At 37.1% G+C, this 19,018-nt stretch overlaps 1 protein-coding gene across 1 annotated transcript in view; it reads left to right on the forward strand.

The window, feature by feature from the left end:
- The window catches only part of LOC129258680 (sestrin-1-like), a 49,768-nt gene that overhangs the window by 20,984 nt on the left and 9,766 nt on the right, over window positions 1-19,018 (forward strand). Inside the window, exons 6-10 of the mRNA XM_064098777.1 lie at window positions 7,269-7,451; window positions 9,103-9,300; window positions 12,455-12,587; window positions 17,316-17,556; window positions 18,377-18,602. Coding sequence (XP_063954847.1) covers window positions 7,269-7,451; window positions 9,103-9,300; window positions 12,455-12,587; window positions 17,316-17,556; window positions 18,377-18,602 — 981 coding nt within the window. The remainder of the gene's footprint in view (window positions 1-7,268; window positions 7,452-9,102; window positions 9,301-12,454; window positions 12,588-17,315; window positions 17,557-18,376; window positions 18,603-19,018) is intronic.

Here is a 19,018-nt window from a genome sequence, read left to right on the forward strand (position 1 = left end):
GGTAGTGAAGTGTCAGTAATGATTAATCATGATATCTTCACAGAGGTAAATAATGATCTTTACCTTTTGCTACATGTAATAGAGTTCACACAAAGAATCAAGATATTGAAACAAGTGTTCTACATGTAGTTGTTCTGACTCGTCTTTCAACCGGATGGTCGTGGGTTCAAATCCCAGTCGTGGCCTGTTTCCTTCAGCAAGAAATTTACCCACATTGTGCTGCACTCAACCCAGGTGTTTTACCTAATACCTAGTACCTATAAACAGGATTAATTCCTTGAAAACTAATCGGTGTAAAGGGCAGCTCAAGCTAAAGCCTGGGGTAATAGTGCACCTCTGCATAAATTATTTCTAGAAAGATGGTGCTACTGGAATGCCTGTCATGATAATTACAGAAATTTGACAATTTTTTTTTTGTTTTATGCAAGGATCATGGATTGGAACAGAAGCATATTATGCCCCCCCCAACAAAAGAAACAAAAAAATAAGTAAATAGAATAAAATGAAATAAATAAATGAATAAATAAAAAAAAAAAAAAAAAAAATTAATCAATAAATAATGAATGAATGAACGAACGAACAAACAAACAAAAGAAAAATGAATAGATAAAGAAATAATAATAAAACAAATACAAATGATGCAATGATACAAAAAAAAGAGAGTGTTTGGTATCACTTTCCCTCACTTGCATTCAGACTATAGGCTCTGCATACTGTTTGTGTGAAAATAAGGAAAATTAATGGCATTTTATACTTTCCCATACCATGTCTGATTTCAGATTTCAACTACATTTTCAGCATTGTACTTGCATGATAATTCAATGAAGTCAACCCAAATTGCCGGTGGGGATGGCCTGAACTTTGAAGTACATATAGGTGTTAAGTGAGCCAGCAATTGAATCCTCATACAACATGTACTTGATGTTTACAGCAATGTCGTGTTGTCATGAGCAATCGTCATGGTGATAGATTCGCCAGTCAACAGATCCAGGGTCCTTGATGTATGCCCCTCCCCTTTGACCTGTAACATGTATAGTCCTACCCAATTCATATCCCCTTCCTCCAGATCCAGAGACATTGAGGCCGTTCTCATTACGCTTTCTAAAACTAGTTTACTGGAAACCGATTCAGGAAACCACTTTGGAAGATCGCTTTGCTAGCGTTCCCACTTGATCACACGAAAGTGGTTTTCAAAATCACTTCACGTAAAGCGCTCTTGTTGCTATGGAAACGCTCTCAGTGGGGTGACACGTTTCGCGCGAAATTCGAAACCGCAGCATAGGCATTCTACACCTGTCGTGTGGAGTAGCGCGCTCAAAATATGCGAAGATCGCTCCCCGAAGAACGGTTGTGTCCTCACTTACGCTAAAACCAGTTTAACGAGGCAAAGCGATCTTGAAAACTACATCGCGAGGTGGTTTTCCAAACTGGTTTGGAAGATCGCTTCCAAGACCGCTTTGACCGTTCTCACTATGCGTTAAACTAGTTTCCAGTAAACTAGTTTTAGGAACGTAGTGAGAACAGCCTCTTTGATGTACCTTGTTATGACCTTTGACATCACACCACTGTACATAATTTAATGTATATAACCCTCTATCCACCTCCTTCCTTTTTGCTTCTCCATTGCATTATGTTGCCAAGCTGATCATGAGTGTCGATTTTCAAAGTTTTGATCGATAGAAATGAACACCAAAAGCACTCATTTGAGGCGACAATGCGGCATGAAAATGACAAAATTAATTAATCATTTATCTGTCAAATACTTTGGCGGAATTCATAAGGTGGTTTTTAAAACCATTGTTTGAACCATGGACCTACTAGAACCCATGGTTGCAGATTTCCTGTATAAATTACGCTTATAATTAAAAAAATGTCCGTGCTGATGTGTGCTTTTGTCACAGTGGGCCAAATTGACGCCTGTTGCCGTGGTTTTCCACGCTTTTTTTATTCATGAGTCAACTGTTTTGAATTAATGAGTCCACTGCTCAAACAGTGGACTCATGAATAAAAAGCGTACTGAAAACAGGTGTAAGTTTGGTGCACTGAAAAAAGCGCTCATCAGCATTGGACATTTTTTAATATACGCGGTAAAATAAAGTGTGATTTGTACAGGAAATCTGCATAAACCATGGGTTCAACCGATGGTTTTATAAACCACCTTTGTGAATTCGGGCCTAAAGGTCTGAAAAGGTGCAAAAGCTTTCGTCGTGTCAGCAAAAAAATGCACTCCACTGCGTTTGAAATCTACATTATTATTCATTTCAGAACTCCTAATGTCAAAACAACTCCTAAAGCTTCTTGACACAAATATATTAGTTTCAAGCATTCCTCAGTGTTATCAGAGTTTTGTGGACACAATAAGCCGATAACCATGGGAAGATAATAGAGAGGTTATCTTCCTGTACATGACAGGCCAACTCTCACAATAGAAACACTTCTCCAATGTTTGGAAGCTGTAAACAATATATGCAGTTCTACCCTGGATCAGGGCAAACCTTTACTCTCTTCCTATTGGTTGGCAGTGACCCGGCCCAGTACATGCCTCCTACGTTATGCCCCCCCTACTATATCACCTGATTTTCAAAGAGTGCTGGTATTACTCATAGCCAGGTTCAAAAGGCAAAACATATTTTGTAGTTGTGAATTTGTACAGTACTATGTAATGTACAGGTACATGCAATGTGTATGAAGTTTCATTGTTTTAATCCCTTGTAATAAAATGCTTTTAGCATCTTCACTTTAATAACAATCTTCTCTTTAGAGTAAAATGATTTAAGCCCCCATCACACTTATTCCGAATCAAGCAGAATTGGCCTGAATGAAAGGACTATTGTTTGACCACCAATTGGTCATTTAAATCTACTTCCAACATCGTTCGAGAATACCCCTCGAATGTTTTGAACATGACCAAAACCTTCGGGACGGCCAAAAGAAATGACAAAAATATTTCGAATGCACTCAGAATGCAGTCAGAATATTTAGAATGCCCCTAGAATGTCCAAGAACGTAGCACGAATTATCAATCTGACTCCATTGCGGTTCATTTTGACTAGTGTATGATGATACACCTGGTCAATTTACTGAATTTCATCTCCAGTTTGATGAATTCAGAAGTTCCTCCCAAAAATTTCTAGATTTTTTGAATATTTTTTCTTTCCAGCTTCTGCTCGATTCCTGCTGATTCCGAATAAGTGTGACGGGGGTATTACATGTATAATTATAGTGTATATGTTTATATATTCCCTAATTTGAATCCAGATTTTTGTGAGAAAATATGGTATTTTGTCCATACAATTTATAGTTTTTAGGTCTATTAAAAGCCTTTCTGATTTGGCTCTCTATAGCCTACTTCAGGTGATATTTGTGAGTGTAAACAAAGCTTTTAATAAACATAGTGCAAAATGAACATCCAAAATTTGTGAAGTGCCAGTTTGCCTAATATCATTTCCAAAGCTTTTCCAGTGGTTTTAATGAGTGTTTAAATCAAATGTTTTTTTATTGAAGCCGTGCCCCCCCCCCAAAAAAAAAGGAGGAAATATACTGTGAACTGTAAATAATGTACAGTAAAACAAAAAGTAGACCTGTATTTTAAGTGTATATACTTGACTTGATTGAAAATAAATTCCTAGATAGCATACATGTAGAAAATAATTTTATTTTTATATTATTTATTTTTTTGGGGCGACTTTCCTTCATATAAATATTATTTTTTGTTCACTGCATGCACTGCTATATAAATCAAGCTTATACGTGTCTTGTTGGATTAAAAAAAAATCTAGTAGATTGGCAATTGGGAACTAGAAAAAGAATTGTCAGAACACGCTACTGCAATGTATATTCTTTCAGGAGTGCCGCGGTTGCTCTCCAGATTACTTGTACTTCATGGTTGTATGAAGTAAAAACTCATGTCTTCCCACTGGCTTTAGAAACACCTGTTTGGCAAAGTTTATTTGCCCCACCATGTCTGTTCTGTTTAAATGTTGTACATGTATGAATAATCAACATTTATTTTGGGATTAGGTCACTATTTGAGTTTGCTTTATAACTTTAAACTGGTATTACTTCGCGCTGCATGAATTTGGTGTATGAAAGAGAGAAAAAATAGTTATCTTTCTCAAGAGACAAATGTATGAGGCAAAATAGTTTCACTTTGAGAATCCCATTCTGATGTAATTTTATGGGGCTTTTTTTGCAATCTAGCCAATGCGGGTGCAGTTTAAGATGCATACATTATATCCTAGATTTATTAAAAGGAAAAAAAAACACCATGGAGTATCCAGAAGTACATGTACTGACATTAACACACACAACACATATTAACATAAAAATCGTCATAAAAAGACATTAATTACTTGAACGTGTAGTTGGTCCATGAACTTAACTCTTTGAACCCTGAATTAATTGGGACGGTCATGACCCTCGCCCTGAACTATTTGCAGATGTCATCATCACCATCAGCACAATCATCGTCACCACCATCATCATTATAATCACCATCATTATCACCATCATAATCATCACTACCATCTTTATCATCATCACCATCATCATCACTATCATCATTATCATTGCCATCACCACCACCATCATTATCATCATCACCACCATCATCATCACCATCATCATCACCATCATCATAATTACAATCATCATCACCATCATTATCATCATCACCATCAACATTATTATCATCCCCATCATTATCATCATCATCACCGTGATCATCATCAACATTGTCATAATCATCATCACCATCATCATCATCACCATCATTGTCGTCATCATCATCGTCATTATTTTAGTCAGCATTTGTTCCCTCTTTAATACTAAAAAGGTTATCAACGTTCATGCCACGAAGACACTCCTTCCTTCCACTTCTCTCTCTCCTGAGCATTCTCATTGTTCAGACCAACCTTAATGCTTTCCTTCTTCATATATTTTCATGTCTTAATTCCCTTTCCCTTTTCCACCTTCCATTTTATCCCACCCACCTCGTAAGGAGCATAAATGACATTTACACCCCTTTCATAAACCCAATAAAACCCAATTTTGCGGCTAATAGCGGCATAATTTGGTCGTAAAATCAGAGGAGGACAAGAGTTATCCGCATTATTCTGATGCTGCTATTATCCGCATAATAGCAGCATCGGGACAAGATTTTGAGTTTATGAACGTATTTCCAAATAATGCGGATAATTGCCATGGTGCGGTCATAAGGTCACCCTTTTACAACACAACCGCATCGGAGGGGGCGTGTCCAGTTGTCATGACGATTATCAGGACGGGCGCTCGTAAAAATAATGCGGATAATTTTCGGAGTTTGTGAATGCAATTTTTTATTGAATTATCCGCATTACTCTTAGGCGGCTAATTGGAGGATAGGTTTTATTGGGTTTATGAAAGGGGTATTAGCTATTACTTGAAGTTTATTGGACTCCACGCAATAAAGACCCAGAATCACCATTTGATACATTATTATGTCGCTGTCACTAATGATATAGTCTACAGATAATAGATTTTTACTGCTCAAGGGTGACAATGGCATAATTGCTGAGCAAATAGTTTGAATGTTGACTTGCTTGATCAAACATTAGACATCAGGCGTTATTGTGACTGATACATTGCATCATGACTCAGCAAAATGATCTTTTCATCGTAGAGGTTGGGAGAGGGTAGGGTGTTGACGTTATAATTGATTGCTGTCAAGTATATATGTACATGATAATGTTGCATTCATGTTATTATTAATTTGACTATATATATATATATATATATGTATATAGAAGCAAGTACAGTGTTATACTATTATTGTACATGTAATGTGACTTTTGTATGAGTTTCCATGCATTTACAAGTATGTTTGACTTTGAGGAAAGTAGGTTTCATCTCACAAGAGTCCAAACTGGACTAATGTAACAAAATACAGAGTGGATATGACACATTTAGAATCATATTTATTATCATCATCATTATTATATTATCAGCTCTTTTATCAGGGCTTTTCATACAATGAAATGTTCAAATATTGAATTTACTTTATCATTGACTAACGATGGAAAAAAAAACCTACATGTAGCATGTACTGTAATTGGAAAGAGTTCAATTTTCTGAAGTTTTGTTTTGCACTGTAGGTTATATCATGTCCATGGAACCTTATATGTACTGTAGGTTGTAAATATCTGTTGTTTCCTGGGCTATTTCTCCTGGTATGTTGTAGTTGCTTATCACCAAATTAACATTTCTTGAATTTCCCTGTAGACATGTGTATGAAATGCCTTGATTATTTCTGAATATTCATTGTTCAACTTCCATGGTATTGTTTAGGATTGCATTTTGTTTTTTATAATGCATTATACTGCAATTGAATGGTTATCGGTCCAATATACTCTTCATCATCTAATACCCCTTTCATAAACCCATCCTCCAATTAGCCGCCTAAGAGTAATGTGGATAATTCAATAAAAATTGCGTTCACAAACTCCGAAAATAATCCGCACTATTTTTACGAGCGCCCGTCCTGAAAAAGGCGGATAATCGTCATAGCAACCGCACACACCCCCTCCGATGCGGTTGTGTTGGAAAAGGGTGACCGCACCATGGCAATTATCCGCATTACTTTGGAAATGTGTTCATAAAGTCAAAATCTTGTCCCGATGCCGCTATTATGCAAATAATTGCAGCATCAAAATAATGCGGATAACTCTGGTCCTCCTCCGATTTTACAACCAAATTATGCTGCTATTAGCCGCATAATTGGGATTATGAAAGGGGTATAATTAAAACTTGTTCAAAATTGGTATGATTTATAAAATTGGTATGATATATGTATTTGTTTTTTTCAATAATTTTTCCCCCTATTCACCTTCCCTTGATTTACCTCTAGCCTTTATTTCTCATATCCCTGTATGTTATTATTGCATTTTCTGTGTCACCTTTTCATTTATTAATGGGTCAGCCTAAATATAAGGATTTTTTTTCCCTTTTTGGCTGCTACCCCTAAGTACGATTCTGAACCTTATTTGCAATTTTTAGACTGTCTTGTACACCGATTTGTATTACATGTATTTCAGCTTTGTATATATAATTCATATTTGTTGTTTTTTATGTGAAGGTTTTACTGAGAGAGTAAAACAATTAGAATTTGAATTTGAATCAATTTTTTTTTTCACTTTCCTCTACTTTCTCTGCCCCACCCCCTTGCTTCCTTTCTCTCTCTCTCTCTCTCTATGTTTCTCTATCTCCACCTCTTTCTCATCTCCCCCCTGCAGACAGCTGCCCGTCACAGATGCTCCTACGTGATGAGATTACAGGAGAGCGAGTTCTTAGCCCAGGGCGGAGACCGGGAATGGTTACAGGGGTTGGAGCACGTACCTCCTAAAATCCAGGCCCTCTACCAGCTAATCAAACTCCTTTCTCATCGGCCGTGGTTAATCACGCAAGAGTTAATAGAGGTCAGTGTTGTTTTATTATTTTCCTTAATAAAGGAAAATGAAACCTTTTGAACAAGTTTGCATACTTGTGAAAACAGAGAAATCAAACAGATCAACGAAAGTTTGAAAATCGGACAAATAATGAGAAATTATGAGCATTTGAATATTGCGATCACTAAATGCTATGGAGATCTTCACAGTGGCAATGCGACAAAATGTGTGATGTCACTTGTGAAGAACTCTCCCAGTACTTTTGTATATATTTTACTTAAACTGCCTCTTTTATCACGTCTATCGATAGATCATGAATTCTTTCTATAGGAGGGCATGTAATACAGATTTCCAAAGAATACATTATGGATAAAGTGTTTGCATCACCATGAAGAAAGAGCAAAAATAGACATTTTGGGGTAATTTCATAGTCCAGCGAAGGGAAAGTTGTTCACATGTGACATCACACATCTTTGTCGCATTGCCAATGGGACGATCTCCATAGCATTAGTGATCTTGGAAGGATTGCCAAATGGGAGGATCTGCATAAACATTAGTGATCTCAGTTCAAATGCTCATGACCTTATGCAAATATTTCTCAAAATTTTGTGGATCTGTTTCTTTGATCTACCTTTTTGATACAATTCAACTGTTTCCAAGGGTTTCATTCTCACTTAAATTGAGTTATGTACTCAATATTTCTTGCAATATACTGTAGTTGATAATTCCATGCTACACAGTTACAAAGTTAAAATCCTATAAAAAAAAGTCAGTGCAAAAACTAGAGTGTAGAGATATTATTGTTTGACTTTTATATTGTTTTATTGCATGCAATTTGCTTTAAGATGGGTTTAATACACTCTGTAATTAGTCACTTTACACCAATGTTCTGTAAAGTGAAGATCCGAAGATATGAAAAAAATGTCAGCGCAATAACTAGTGTGTAGAGATCAATATTGTTTGACCTTAAGATTGTTTTTGTACTGCATGTAGTTTGCTTTGAAATGGGTTATTACACTCCGTAATTAGTTGCTTTACACCCGTGTTGTGTAATTCTATTTCACCCTGTTTATCAAAAATAATAAAGACATGTCTGTACTTGTTAAGAACTCGGATACTCTGTTCTCTCCTAGAAAAATATACTTGTTTACATGCCAACGTACAAGGTTAAAAATAGAACTGTAAAGTGCAGTTCAGCACTGGCAGAAGTCTTATTTAAAGTTCAACAAACAATTGTACCACTAGAGGGAGATATTTGATATCCAAGTAGTAAGATATCAAGAAATTGTGTGTAACTTTTATATTTGATTCATAAAATCTCAGTAAACATATGAGGGATACTCGGAACAACAATAGGTGATTACTACGTACATCAGCAGTGATAAAGTATAATAGCTATTCAATATTCCACAACTTCTGTGATACTATATACACAGTATAATGATAACTGGGTTTATGCTGATATATTATAATGATAGCAGTAATGCCACTTTTCAGACTTAAGTCTGAATTCTGACATTTTCCACATATTTTCGGCCTTAGAAACCCCCTTTTTCCACGTAGGAAAGGCGTCATTCTAGATGATTTCCAGACTTTTATTCAAAGTGGCATCCATGTAATTATGACAAAATATGACAATTTTCTCACTTTATTCCTTCACTATCTGTTTTCTCGTGGACAGAAATTACTGAAAGGTCCCCACAATTGGACGTTATCAGAGTTGGTCCAAGCCTGCGTTCTCATCTCCCACTTCACATCGTTACCCAGCTTCATCTACGGCTGCGGCATCAATCCTGAAATCGACATGGATGGAGGTCATACGTTAAGACCGCCCTCGTTGTCAGACGAGCCCGGTCTTTCAAATAACAATAAGCCAAATGTAAGTCTGATTTCAGGTGTAGCAGCATTTGTTTCATGCAGAGTGCTTGTAAGAGAAGGTTACAGTTTTCAGTTATTGGCTTTTTTAATTCAAGACCTTGGAGTTAATATACAATCCTCATACGGGTTGAAGAGATCCTAATGGTCGGAACTCACACACAAAATAAGGTATATTTTGGAACAGCTACAACTCCCCCCCCCCCCCTACATGTAGTTTAGTTTAGCCAGCGCGCCATACTGGCGACGGTCCCAGACCTGTAAAAATTACTGTCAGGCCAGTAAAATTTTAAAAAATCCAGAATTTACTGGTCCGACATGTCTAGTAATAAATATATCCAACTGATATAAATTTTCTTCTCTTTTGTAAATTATGAAAATGGCTCTGGCATCTCCCAAAAATGGCTCTGTAAAAATGAGAATTTTGCTGTGTGTGTAATCTCTTCTTTTTTTTTTTGGGGGGGGTAATAATTAGCAGTAAAGACAGCAAAAATGAACTCAGTCTTTTTATCTTTTTTATTCATTTTTGGGACCAATGAATTTTAGTTTTGGACCAGTACAAAATGAAAAAACTGGGTATCTACTGGTCATATTAACTCGTACCAGTATAAAAAAAAGGTTAGTGTGTAGCCCTGGTTGAGCAGACTGAAATAAGCACATTTCCTTCGTACGTACCTACAGAATTTATTGAATCTTTATTACTGTGTATACATGCTTGTAAAACCTAGGTGGGTGGTGAAACCCTTGTTTGCATTTGGGCAAATATATTGTCAATCACTCACCTTTGTAAATACCAAATGTAGCTCCCAGCATTTAAATTTACTTGTAGGCCCGTATTCTGAAGTCAGGTTTAACTTAGACCATGGTCTAACTCTGTGCTAAAGGTATGGGAAGCCAAAAGTGTAAACAAAATTTATTAAAGTTGTATGTTTCTTATGTTTACTTTGCTGTTTCCTGATTCATCCATGGTGAAGACAATCATCTTTTTATACTTCCTAGACAATTATGAATGATTTGAGAGCCAAATGAGCTGAAATATGATATCTCTACTATTAGTGATTTATGTAAGAATTGGCTATCCATACTTAAACCACAACTTTAAACCTGACTTCAGAATACCGGCCGTTGGGTCTAAATGATATACATTGTACAGTGTATCATAGGCCTGTGGCGCTCAGTCATCAGAGAAATGGAAAACAAATTGCCAGTGATCGTCTTGATGCAAATACATCAGGTATTCATTGTATAATGTTTCACGTGATGTATGTAGAGACAAATGAGTCTCTTTATTTGCCCACATTACATAGATGTCTAGAGAATACAAAGAGGGACAGAGTGAACAAGGTATTCACATTCAGATATATACTTCTTCAGAATGTCCAATATATGGCATGAGAAGTCGGTCCACCCGTCAACCCCTTTTCTCCTCACTTCAGAATGCTTATGCGGGGGAAGTATTGCCCTCAAGGTGTGTACGTGCTCACCCAGAGAAACTCAACACCGGCCTCCCTTTAGCCAAGTGATCTATTGACAGATATAAGGTTACTTCATTGCTGTGGAAATCGTCACCCTCTAATTACCACTTTGTCACATGGAGCAGATCGTTTTGGCATGATCGTGCTTTTCTTGCAAGCGCTTGACAATGTTATGACAAAGTGTTAGGCTGGTTGGTCAAGGGGTCAGACTCCTCTATGACCACTTCTCTATGAAGACCATCTCTCCATAAAGGTCACTTCTTTGGACAAGAAGATGATCACTCTCAGATTGGAGCCTTAAAGTTGCAATACGTGGTTGTACAGTCCCCTTTATTCGTCTTTTCTTGGGGCCCTTTACACAAAACATAGCGATCAAATGTAGACACCGCAAATTTTGGATTGCATTGATCATTACATGTTTCATAATTTTTTAATCATTAAAATTAGTTGTATGCAACTGATTATGGAAATTGATTGTTTCAGCAATCATTAGACTACATGTACAGTATATGGCCCAAATTCACAAAGGTGGTATTTAAAACCATCGGTTGAACCCATGGTTTTTGCAGATTTCCTGTATAAATTATGCTTATTTACCGCGTATATTAAAAAATGTCCAATGCTGATGCGCGCTTTTGTCACAGTGTGCCAAATTGACGCCTGTTGACATGGTTATCCACGCTATTTTATTCATGAGTCCAATGTTTTGAATTAATGAGTCCACTCTTCAAACAGTGGACTCATGAATAACATAGCGTAATTAACCATGACAACAGGTGTCAATGTGGTGCTTGTTACAAAAGCACGCATCAGCATTGGAATTTTTGATATACACGGTAAATAAGAGTAATTTATACTGGGAATCTGCATAAACCATGGGTTCAACTGATGGTTTTAAAAACCACCTTTGTGAATTCGGGCCAATGGGTCCGGGATGCAGTATTGTTAATGGGTCAGGTGGGCGTTTCATAAAGCTGACCATTAAGTTAAGCATAACTGGAGCATGGACTTAGGTGCTAAATGAGCCACATAGGGTTATGTCATGTAGGATAAGAAAGGGCACCAGTCTTGTGTAAAGTCATTCCTAACTTACAAACTGTTATGAAACACCCTCCAGGGGCCTGTTGCAGAAAGAGTTGTGTTTAAACGCAATTCAAAACATCAAGCACAAGTCCAGAATACGGGCGCTTCATTGGCTGAAAATCAAGTTGCGCAAGATTTTTTTGAGTTGCGTTTGATCGCAGTTCTTTCTGCAACGGGCCCCTCATCTGTCTGTGCACGTGAGCATCTCTCTACATGTGTATACCTGAACATGAGTTCAACCTCTTCTTCCTAGAACTGTAGAAAATGACGAAATGTGGAATGCTATTCTTACTTCTCACTTTCAATTTCAGTTAGTTAGGTGTGGAAGTCGATGCAGTTAATATTCATGATAACGGTAAATCACTTTAATCGTTGGGAAATTCATGATTTTTCTCTTCTTTTTTTTCTTCAGTGAGTTCATGTCCCCTACATCCATTTATCGTGGAAATATATGATTAATAGTGATAATAAAAACAACAGCAAATTGGATTTGTATAGCGCCTTTTCCAGAGGACACAAAGTGCTACAGATTCATAATTCAAGCGTTGCGAATAATCATAATGGATCCTCTCTTTTTTTTTTGTTCTCCAATGTTTCTAGGAGGAGTCTGCGGGAGGGAACGTTGAGGAGCTGGTACAGAAGATGAAGAACATTGAGAAGCAGAGCGACACTGAAGACTCCCAAGAAGAGAAAGTCAAGAAGTTTGAGAAAGTCAGAGAACAGAGCGGCCAGTGTAAGTAAATCCCTTCAAACTGGCCTTGTCTAGGTCCGGTACTGTGACTTGTAGTTGAACTTGAATTTCAGTTACGTTCGGTTTATTGCTGCATCACTGCATTGGTAAGATCATAATAATAGTACTGTAAAAGTGGAAATTTTCGCGGCAAGATCGGCGAGCGCGAATTTATAAACACACGAATTTATGAGCATCTATTTTTATGCAAGTTTTGAGCCGTGGTTCAATTGCGTGTATCGTTTTGGCAAAGAGATCGCATAATTTGACCTATAGAGGGCGGCATTTAAGCAAGCAAGCTTAAGCTCCAAAATCATATGCATCGCGAGAATTTGTTCCAAAGCAATGCGATCATTTTTTTAACAGTCGCAGATCGGTATTTAAATTATGATTTTGGTTGAAATATATATTGCTTTTGCTGTTTGATTGGTGAGTGTTTAGATCTGTTTAGTTTTTAAGAAGACGTTGGGTCGATTCCCCATGTTTGTTGATTGATCCCATGCATTTTGAATAGCCGTAACCCCCCTGGTCCTTACCCGGTGCTTGGCCGTCCATACCAGGCCAGCAGCGCCTCCGTTTTGCCTTCCCCGATGTCCGCCCCGCAAAGAAAAGTTCCGCTAAATGTCACAAAAGCTCATGATTGGATCAAAACAATGCTAAATTATGCCGCTTTAGAGCTAGAATTATGATCAGAAAATACAATTTCGATGCTGAAATGTTAATTAAAACCATTCACAGATGGGCAAAAAGAAGTGACTTTGTGATTATGGAGTGTGCAGCGCGAATTCAAGAACCCGTGAATATGTTTTGAAGCCGCCAAGCGCGAAAAATTAATCCCGCGAAAATAACAGCGTTTACAGTAATAGGCAGTTATATAGCACCATCTATCTAGAAATATTCTATTCCGAGGTGCCTTATTATTATTATTATTATTACCCCGGCTTTAGCTAGAGCTGCCTTTCGGCGCTCATGCATTTAAGGAATTAATCCTGCCGGGTACCCATTCACCTCACCTGATTTGAGTGCAGCACATTGTGGATAAAATTCTTGCTGAAGGAAATTACGCCATGGCTGGGATTCGAACCCACGACCCTCTGTTTCAAAGTCTGAAGACTAATCCACTGGGCCACATCATGCGCAAGGGACGTGCACTACCGCATATTAACCAATCAGATGCGTTAGATGTCATGTGCATGTTGGCTTTTAAGCATGACTTTGATAATTCGCACCTAACTCTCTGTGAAATAACCCCAGGTCCATATTAAGGGGTTAGTTAATTGTGTTCTTTTGGGGAGTGAACAAATTTATTTCCTTTATTTTTGCTTTTGCGGCTTGACTGCCCCTCCCCACCCCCTCAACAATTTGCATGATCATTCCATAAAGATAGTGCCAGTAAATTTTGATGACTTTCCTTTTTAACAACACCACATGACTTTTTACCAGACAATGTCATGCTGAAAGTAGATCAGAAGGGGGGCATGATTCTCCCCCCCCCCCCTTCAGTTCAAATAGCCCAGTGCTTTTAGGGTTAATCATACTAATAGGAGGAGAGGAAGGACTTAACATCCATTCCTGTTATAAGGTCAAACATAAACCTGGCAACGAGTGGTAAAAAAAAAAACGTGTCAAGATCGGTGTTCAGGTGTTTCACATCGTGGAGAAACAGAACAGTCCTATGTTGATATGCCAACACATTATGATGTCATCTATGAAGTCATCATTCAAAAAAGTGCAAAGGAGGGGTTGGAATGCAAATGGATAGCAACATCACTTGGTATTATTATTAAATTAGAAAACAACCTAAGACATAGCAATGACTAAAAACCTAGAGATTTTTTTTTCAATTTTAATAACAGAAAAATAGAGAATCATGCATATTAAGAATAAAAAGATATGTGAAAACATGTGGGTACTCGTCAAATATTCAAGTTAATTCAGTTTTTATTTAGGATAGAAAATTACATATTTTGGGGGTCATTTCTTTAATTTTAAGGGCTACTTTCTTTGTGCAGTGAGCAATTATGCAGTAAATGCAAATATTTGTTCAGTATGTAGAATATTGATTTTCTATACATTTTCAATACTTTTTGTGGCAGAACTTACAGGCAACTCTTAAAAAGATGGAGATGATTGCCTCTGTAGTATTCATATTTGGGAAATTCAAGGGTGTTTGCAAGTCATGAAGGCAAATTCACCTGTCTTACTCTTGTATTTCCTGTCTTATTTTATTGCTAATTTTTTATGATAAAAGATACAAATAAGATCATGCAAAACAAAGAATTAAGGATATGTTATAAGAAGATAACTCAAATATTGAATAAACAGCAAAACTTACAAAGTAATGTAATATAAGTTTTATTGTTTGAAGATATAGACCAAAATAAAATATACATGCACATTTCCTCTTGAAATAATATGCATATGTACAAAGAAGCAATATGATCACACACATTTGCATCATAGGTTTATCTTCTTGAAATAGCATACCGGTATGTGATTGTCATTAAAAATGTATTGAGCGTGATATACAGATAGCCTGGAGCAACAAAAAAATTCAATCAATATCCTAATCCTAGTCAAAATCACCTTGGGAATTGTGTAGAGTATCTCCACTCCTGCCTGAGCCGCATTTAGACACTTCACATTTGCTTGGCTTGTGTTTTTTTTTCAAAGCTGCCAAAATATTGCCTGTTTAATCCTCCTTTGGCACGCTGGAACAAATGTCTCGGCATCCATTAAAGGTGTGCTCGTCCCTGGGAGAATTTCATGAAACAAATGGCGAATATCATTGGGAGTGTTTATGCTTCCACTTTTCAGGCCAGAATCAGCGTTTCCATACGTGATTAGTCCAAAACAAGGTTGCGTCCAATTTAACCTCGCTTTCCTGCTCAACGAAAATTATGATGCGAAGCCAGCTGGAGATCATGATTTCGCCTCTGAAAAGTTAAGCAATAAACAGCACTCCCAGAGCCACGTTTACGATCGTCGTTCTGAAACGACGTTTGAAAATGCTGATTCTGTCCTCGCAATGGAAGCATAAACACACCCATTGACTATGATGAGCCAAGCATTGAAATCCTTGCATCTGATATTCTGATTTGCTGAGAGTATCAAAGGGAAAAGCACGAGATTTGTTTTCAGAGGAATATGAGGGACCCAGAGTATCTTGTCTTTTATTTAATTTTTCAACTTTAAATTTTGATGTTTAAAAGTAAGAGAAACAAAAAGCTGAGAAAAACAAATTTTCTGTGTTTTTTTGTTTTTGTTTTTTACTTTGAAAACCAAATTACTACTTAAGCTTTTAACAAAAACCTTCCCTGACGAATTCTTGGTTTATTTATGCACTACCAGCCATTTTAGTTTGAAACGATACTCTACATGTTTATTAGCTTGTAATTTATACTTTATTGCTTTGTTTAGATGCATAATCTTGAAATTCACTTTCAAATTGTTTAAAGTAATTCAAGCAAGTGTGAATTGATATGATCATCATTCTGTATGTTTGAAAGGAATAAGATAGCCAGCAAGTGACAGAATTGAGCATACATGCATGATTCACTCTCCACCTTGTCCAATCAATCTAATGAGAGTGGATAAACACTCCGTAAACCAAGGGCATCAAATTGAATATTCAGAGTAATTGGTCCGTAACACCTCGTGTGGTTGACGTTGCTCATGGCAACAATATCAACGTCAAAATATTGACTTGAAATTAGGGGAGCTTAATCATTGTTTTTCTCCAAATTCATAGGGTAAACAAATCTGGGATTAATGGAACGTGAAGGGAATTGTCGTGAGACACTAATCCGGTGGTTTGAGGCATTTGTTGGTGTGGTAACAGGTGCGGTGGTGGGTGGAAGTAGGGTGTTGAACAGGATTAGTGTTCATCACTTTCTTGCATTGGACAAGCCATTGGGGAGGTTATTATGAGGAATCAAGTGCGGTTGGAGGGTTGGTGTATACATGTATGATGTGAAAATTGTTTTGGATACTGATTCCTGAGGAAGCAACCCCCCCCCCCCCCATTGCTCTTTCAATGATAGCTCTCTTAATCTCATATCTTCTAGATTTAGTTGATATCCATGCCCATTTTCATTTTATAGCATTTTGCATTTTTTTTCTTAACAGAGCAAGATTATGCTGTCATTGAAAGGAGTCCAACAAAATATGTTGAAATAAAATAAAAGGGAGTGGTAGTTAAAAAATGTGTGATGTCAATTACAAAAGAAATTCAATGGCTTGATGCCTAGTACATATATATGCTAGTTTTAGGTGGTGTTCGTAGTGATGTGAAAAATGGATAATGATATTTTCACGGAGGTGACAGTTATGATGAGGAGGAGGAAAGGACAAAGAGTAGGAGGGGATGGAGGAGAAAGAGTAGGATGATGATGATATTTTTGGTTTTGATGAGGAATCTGATGATAATGATGATTATACTCTTTCAATCGACTTATGTATAAGAATGAATGTATTACGTGCACGCCAATATTTTGTATTTGCCTCTCCTTGATTTTGTATATTTCCTTATGTGTTGTAATTTGTATGTTTGCATGTAAACAAAATGAATTTCCATTAAGTTGGACAATAAAACATTATATTATTATTATTATGATGATGATATGTTTGGTTTTGATTATGTTGGTGGTAATGATAATGATGGTGATATCACTAAGAAGATAATGATGATAACCCACAAAGCCTTCACAAATCTTTTTCTCTAAACTCCAGTACTGCCAAGAAGTCCAGGTTCATGCGGGGAGAGGGAGGACATCACGCCATTTGTCCAGGATCCCAACTTCCTTTACGAGGACTTTGCCAGACGGGGGGAGAACTCCCAGTTCCAGACCTTCCGGGCCCAGGACTACACGTGGGAAGACCAGGGCTACTCGCTGGTCAATAGGTACTACCCTGATGTTAGTCAGCTCATGGATGACAAGCTTGGTGTAGCTTACAACATGACCTACAATACGTGAGTTCTTTTTCCTCTTGTGGAACAGATCATTTGTCCCTTATATATATGTATTTCCATAAAGAAATCATGTATGTTGTTGTTGTCGTCATTGCCGTTGTCATGCATTTCAGCAAATATAGAATACGACGGAGAAATTGAACATATATAGTTACATAACAGAATATATATGAGTCGTCACAATTCAAATAATGATATATAAAATACATCAATTTAGAAATATTAATATTTAAAAAAAAATGTATGTTGTTGTTGTCGTCATTGCCATTGTCATGCATTACAACAAATAAAAAATACAACAGAGAAATTGAACATATAATTGAACAGTTACATAACAGAATATATACATGTAGGAGTCGTCACAATTCAAATACCGATAGAAAATGCATCAATTTCAAAATATTAATATTCAAACTATTATTGTGTCATCTCCCAAGTCTTGGAAAACTAAATGAACTTTGATATGGTAATACCTAATTTACATTTTCTGCAATAATCATGTGATGGATTTAGGTGGCATCTTAGATTGCTATAGGCTAATATGATTTTGTATACATACATTATGTACAGCCATTTTATGATTACATGACTGTGTTTGTCCTTGTAGAGGGCTCTCGACAAAGCCATACGGATGCCGATCAGAGATTGTACAGGCAGTCATGATAATGCATGGTACAGGAATATTGAAGTTCCAAAATGAAATATTGTCAGTCACTTGCACATTCATTTTAACAAAAAAGGTTGCGAGGATTTGTGCGTTTTTTTTTTCCTTATCAACACTGACCTGAATTAATTAACAAAAATTATCTTCTTTGTATAGAATGGGCCATAAAAAACAAGTAGACACCTCTTTACTAAGACGAGCCATCTGGAACTACATCCATTCGCTGTACGGGATACGGCATGACGACTACGACTACGGAGAGATCAATGAGCTGCTCGATAGGCAACTGAAGACGTACATCAAGACAATCGCGTGCTATCCAGATCGGACCACCAAACACGATTACGACAGCTTCTGGCTAGACTTTAAGCACTCAGAAAAGGTGAGTGTTCACCATGGCAACGTCAGGTTTACAGTGAAAGATACACTGAGAGCATTTTACCAACACAATTTATCCAACAAGTTGTCCGGGCTACGTTGCATAAAATGTATTACCATTATGGTAACTGCCATCCAGTGGTAACTTACATGGAATCATTGATTCTGATTGGCTGCTGATCAGCATTACCATGGTAGTTACCATTGGATGGCAAAGTTAACATAATATAACTTTTATGCAACAGGGCCCAGATCTGACCATTTCCCTTAGTTTTCATGACTCAGTGTAGTGGTTTCACAGTACACCATGCATTCTTTTGTGGGTATATGTTGGTCCCAAAAAGGACAACCTAAACTCGCTGTTTCGACAAGCGTGTTTTTGTCATCTTCAGGAGAAATGAGACGAGGACAACAAGAACA

This window comes from Lytechinus pictus, chromosome 4 (assembly GCF_037042905.1).
Source record: "Lytechinus pictus isolate F3 Inbred chromosome 4, Lp3.0, whole genome shotgun sequence".
NCBI lineage: Eukaryota > Metazoa > Echinodermata > Echinoidea > Temnopleuroida > Toxopneustidae > Lytechinus > Lytechinus pictus.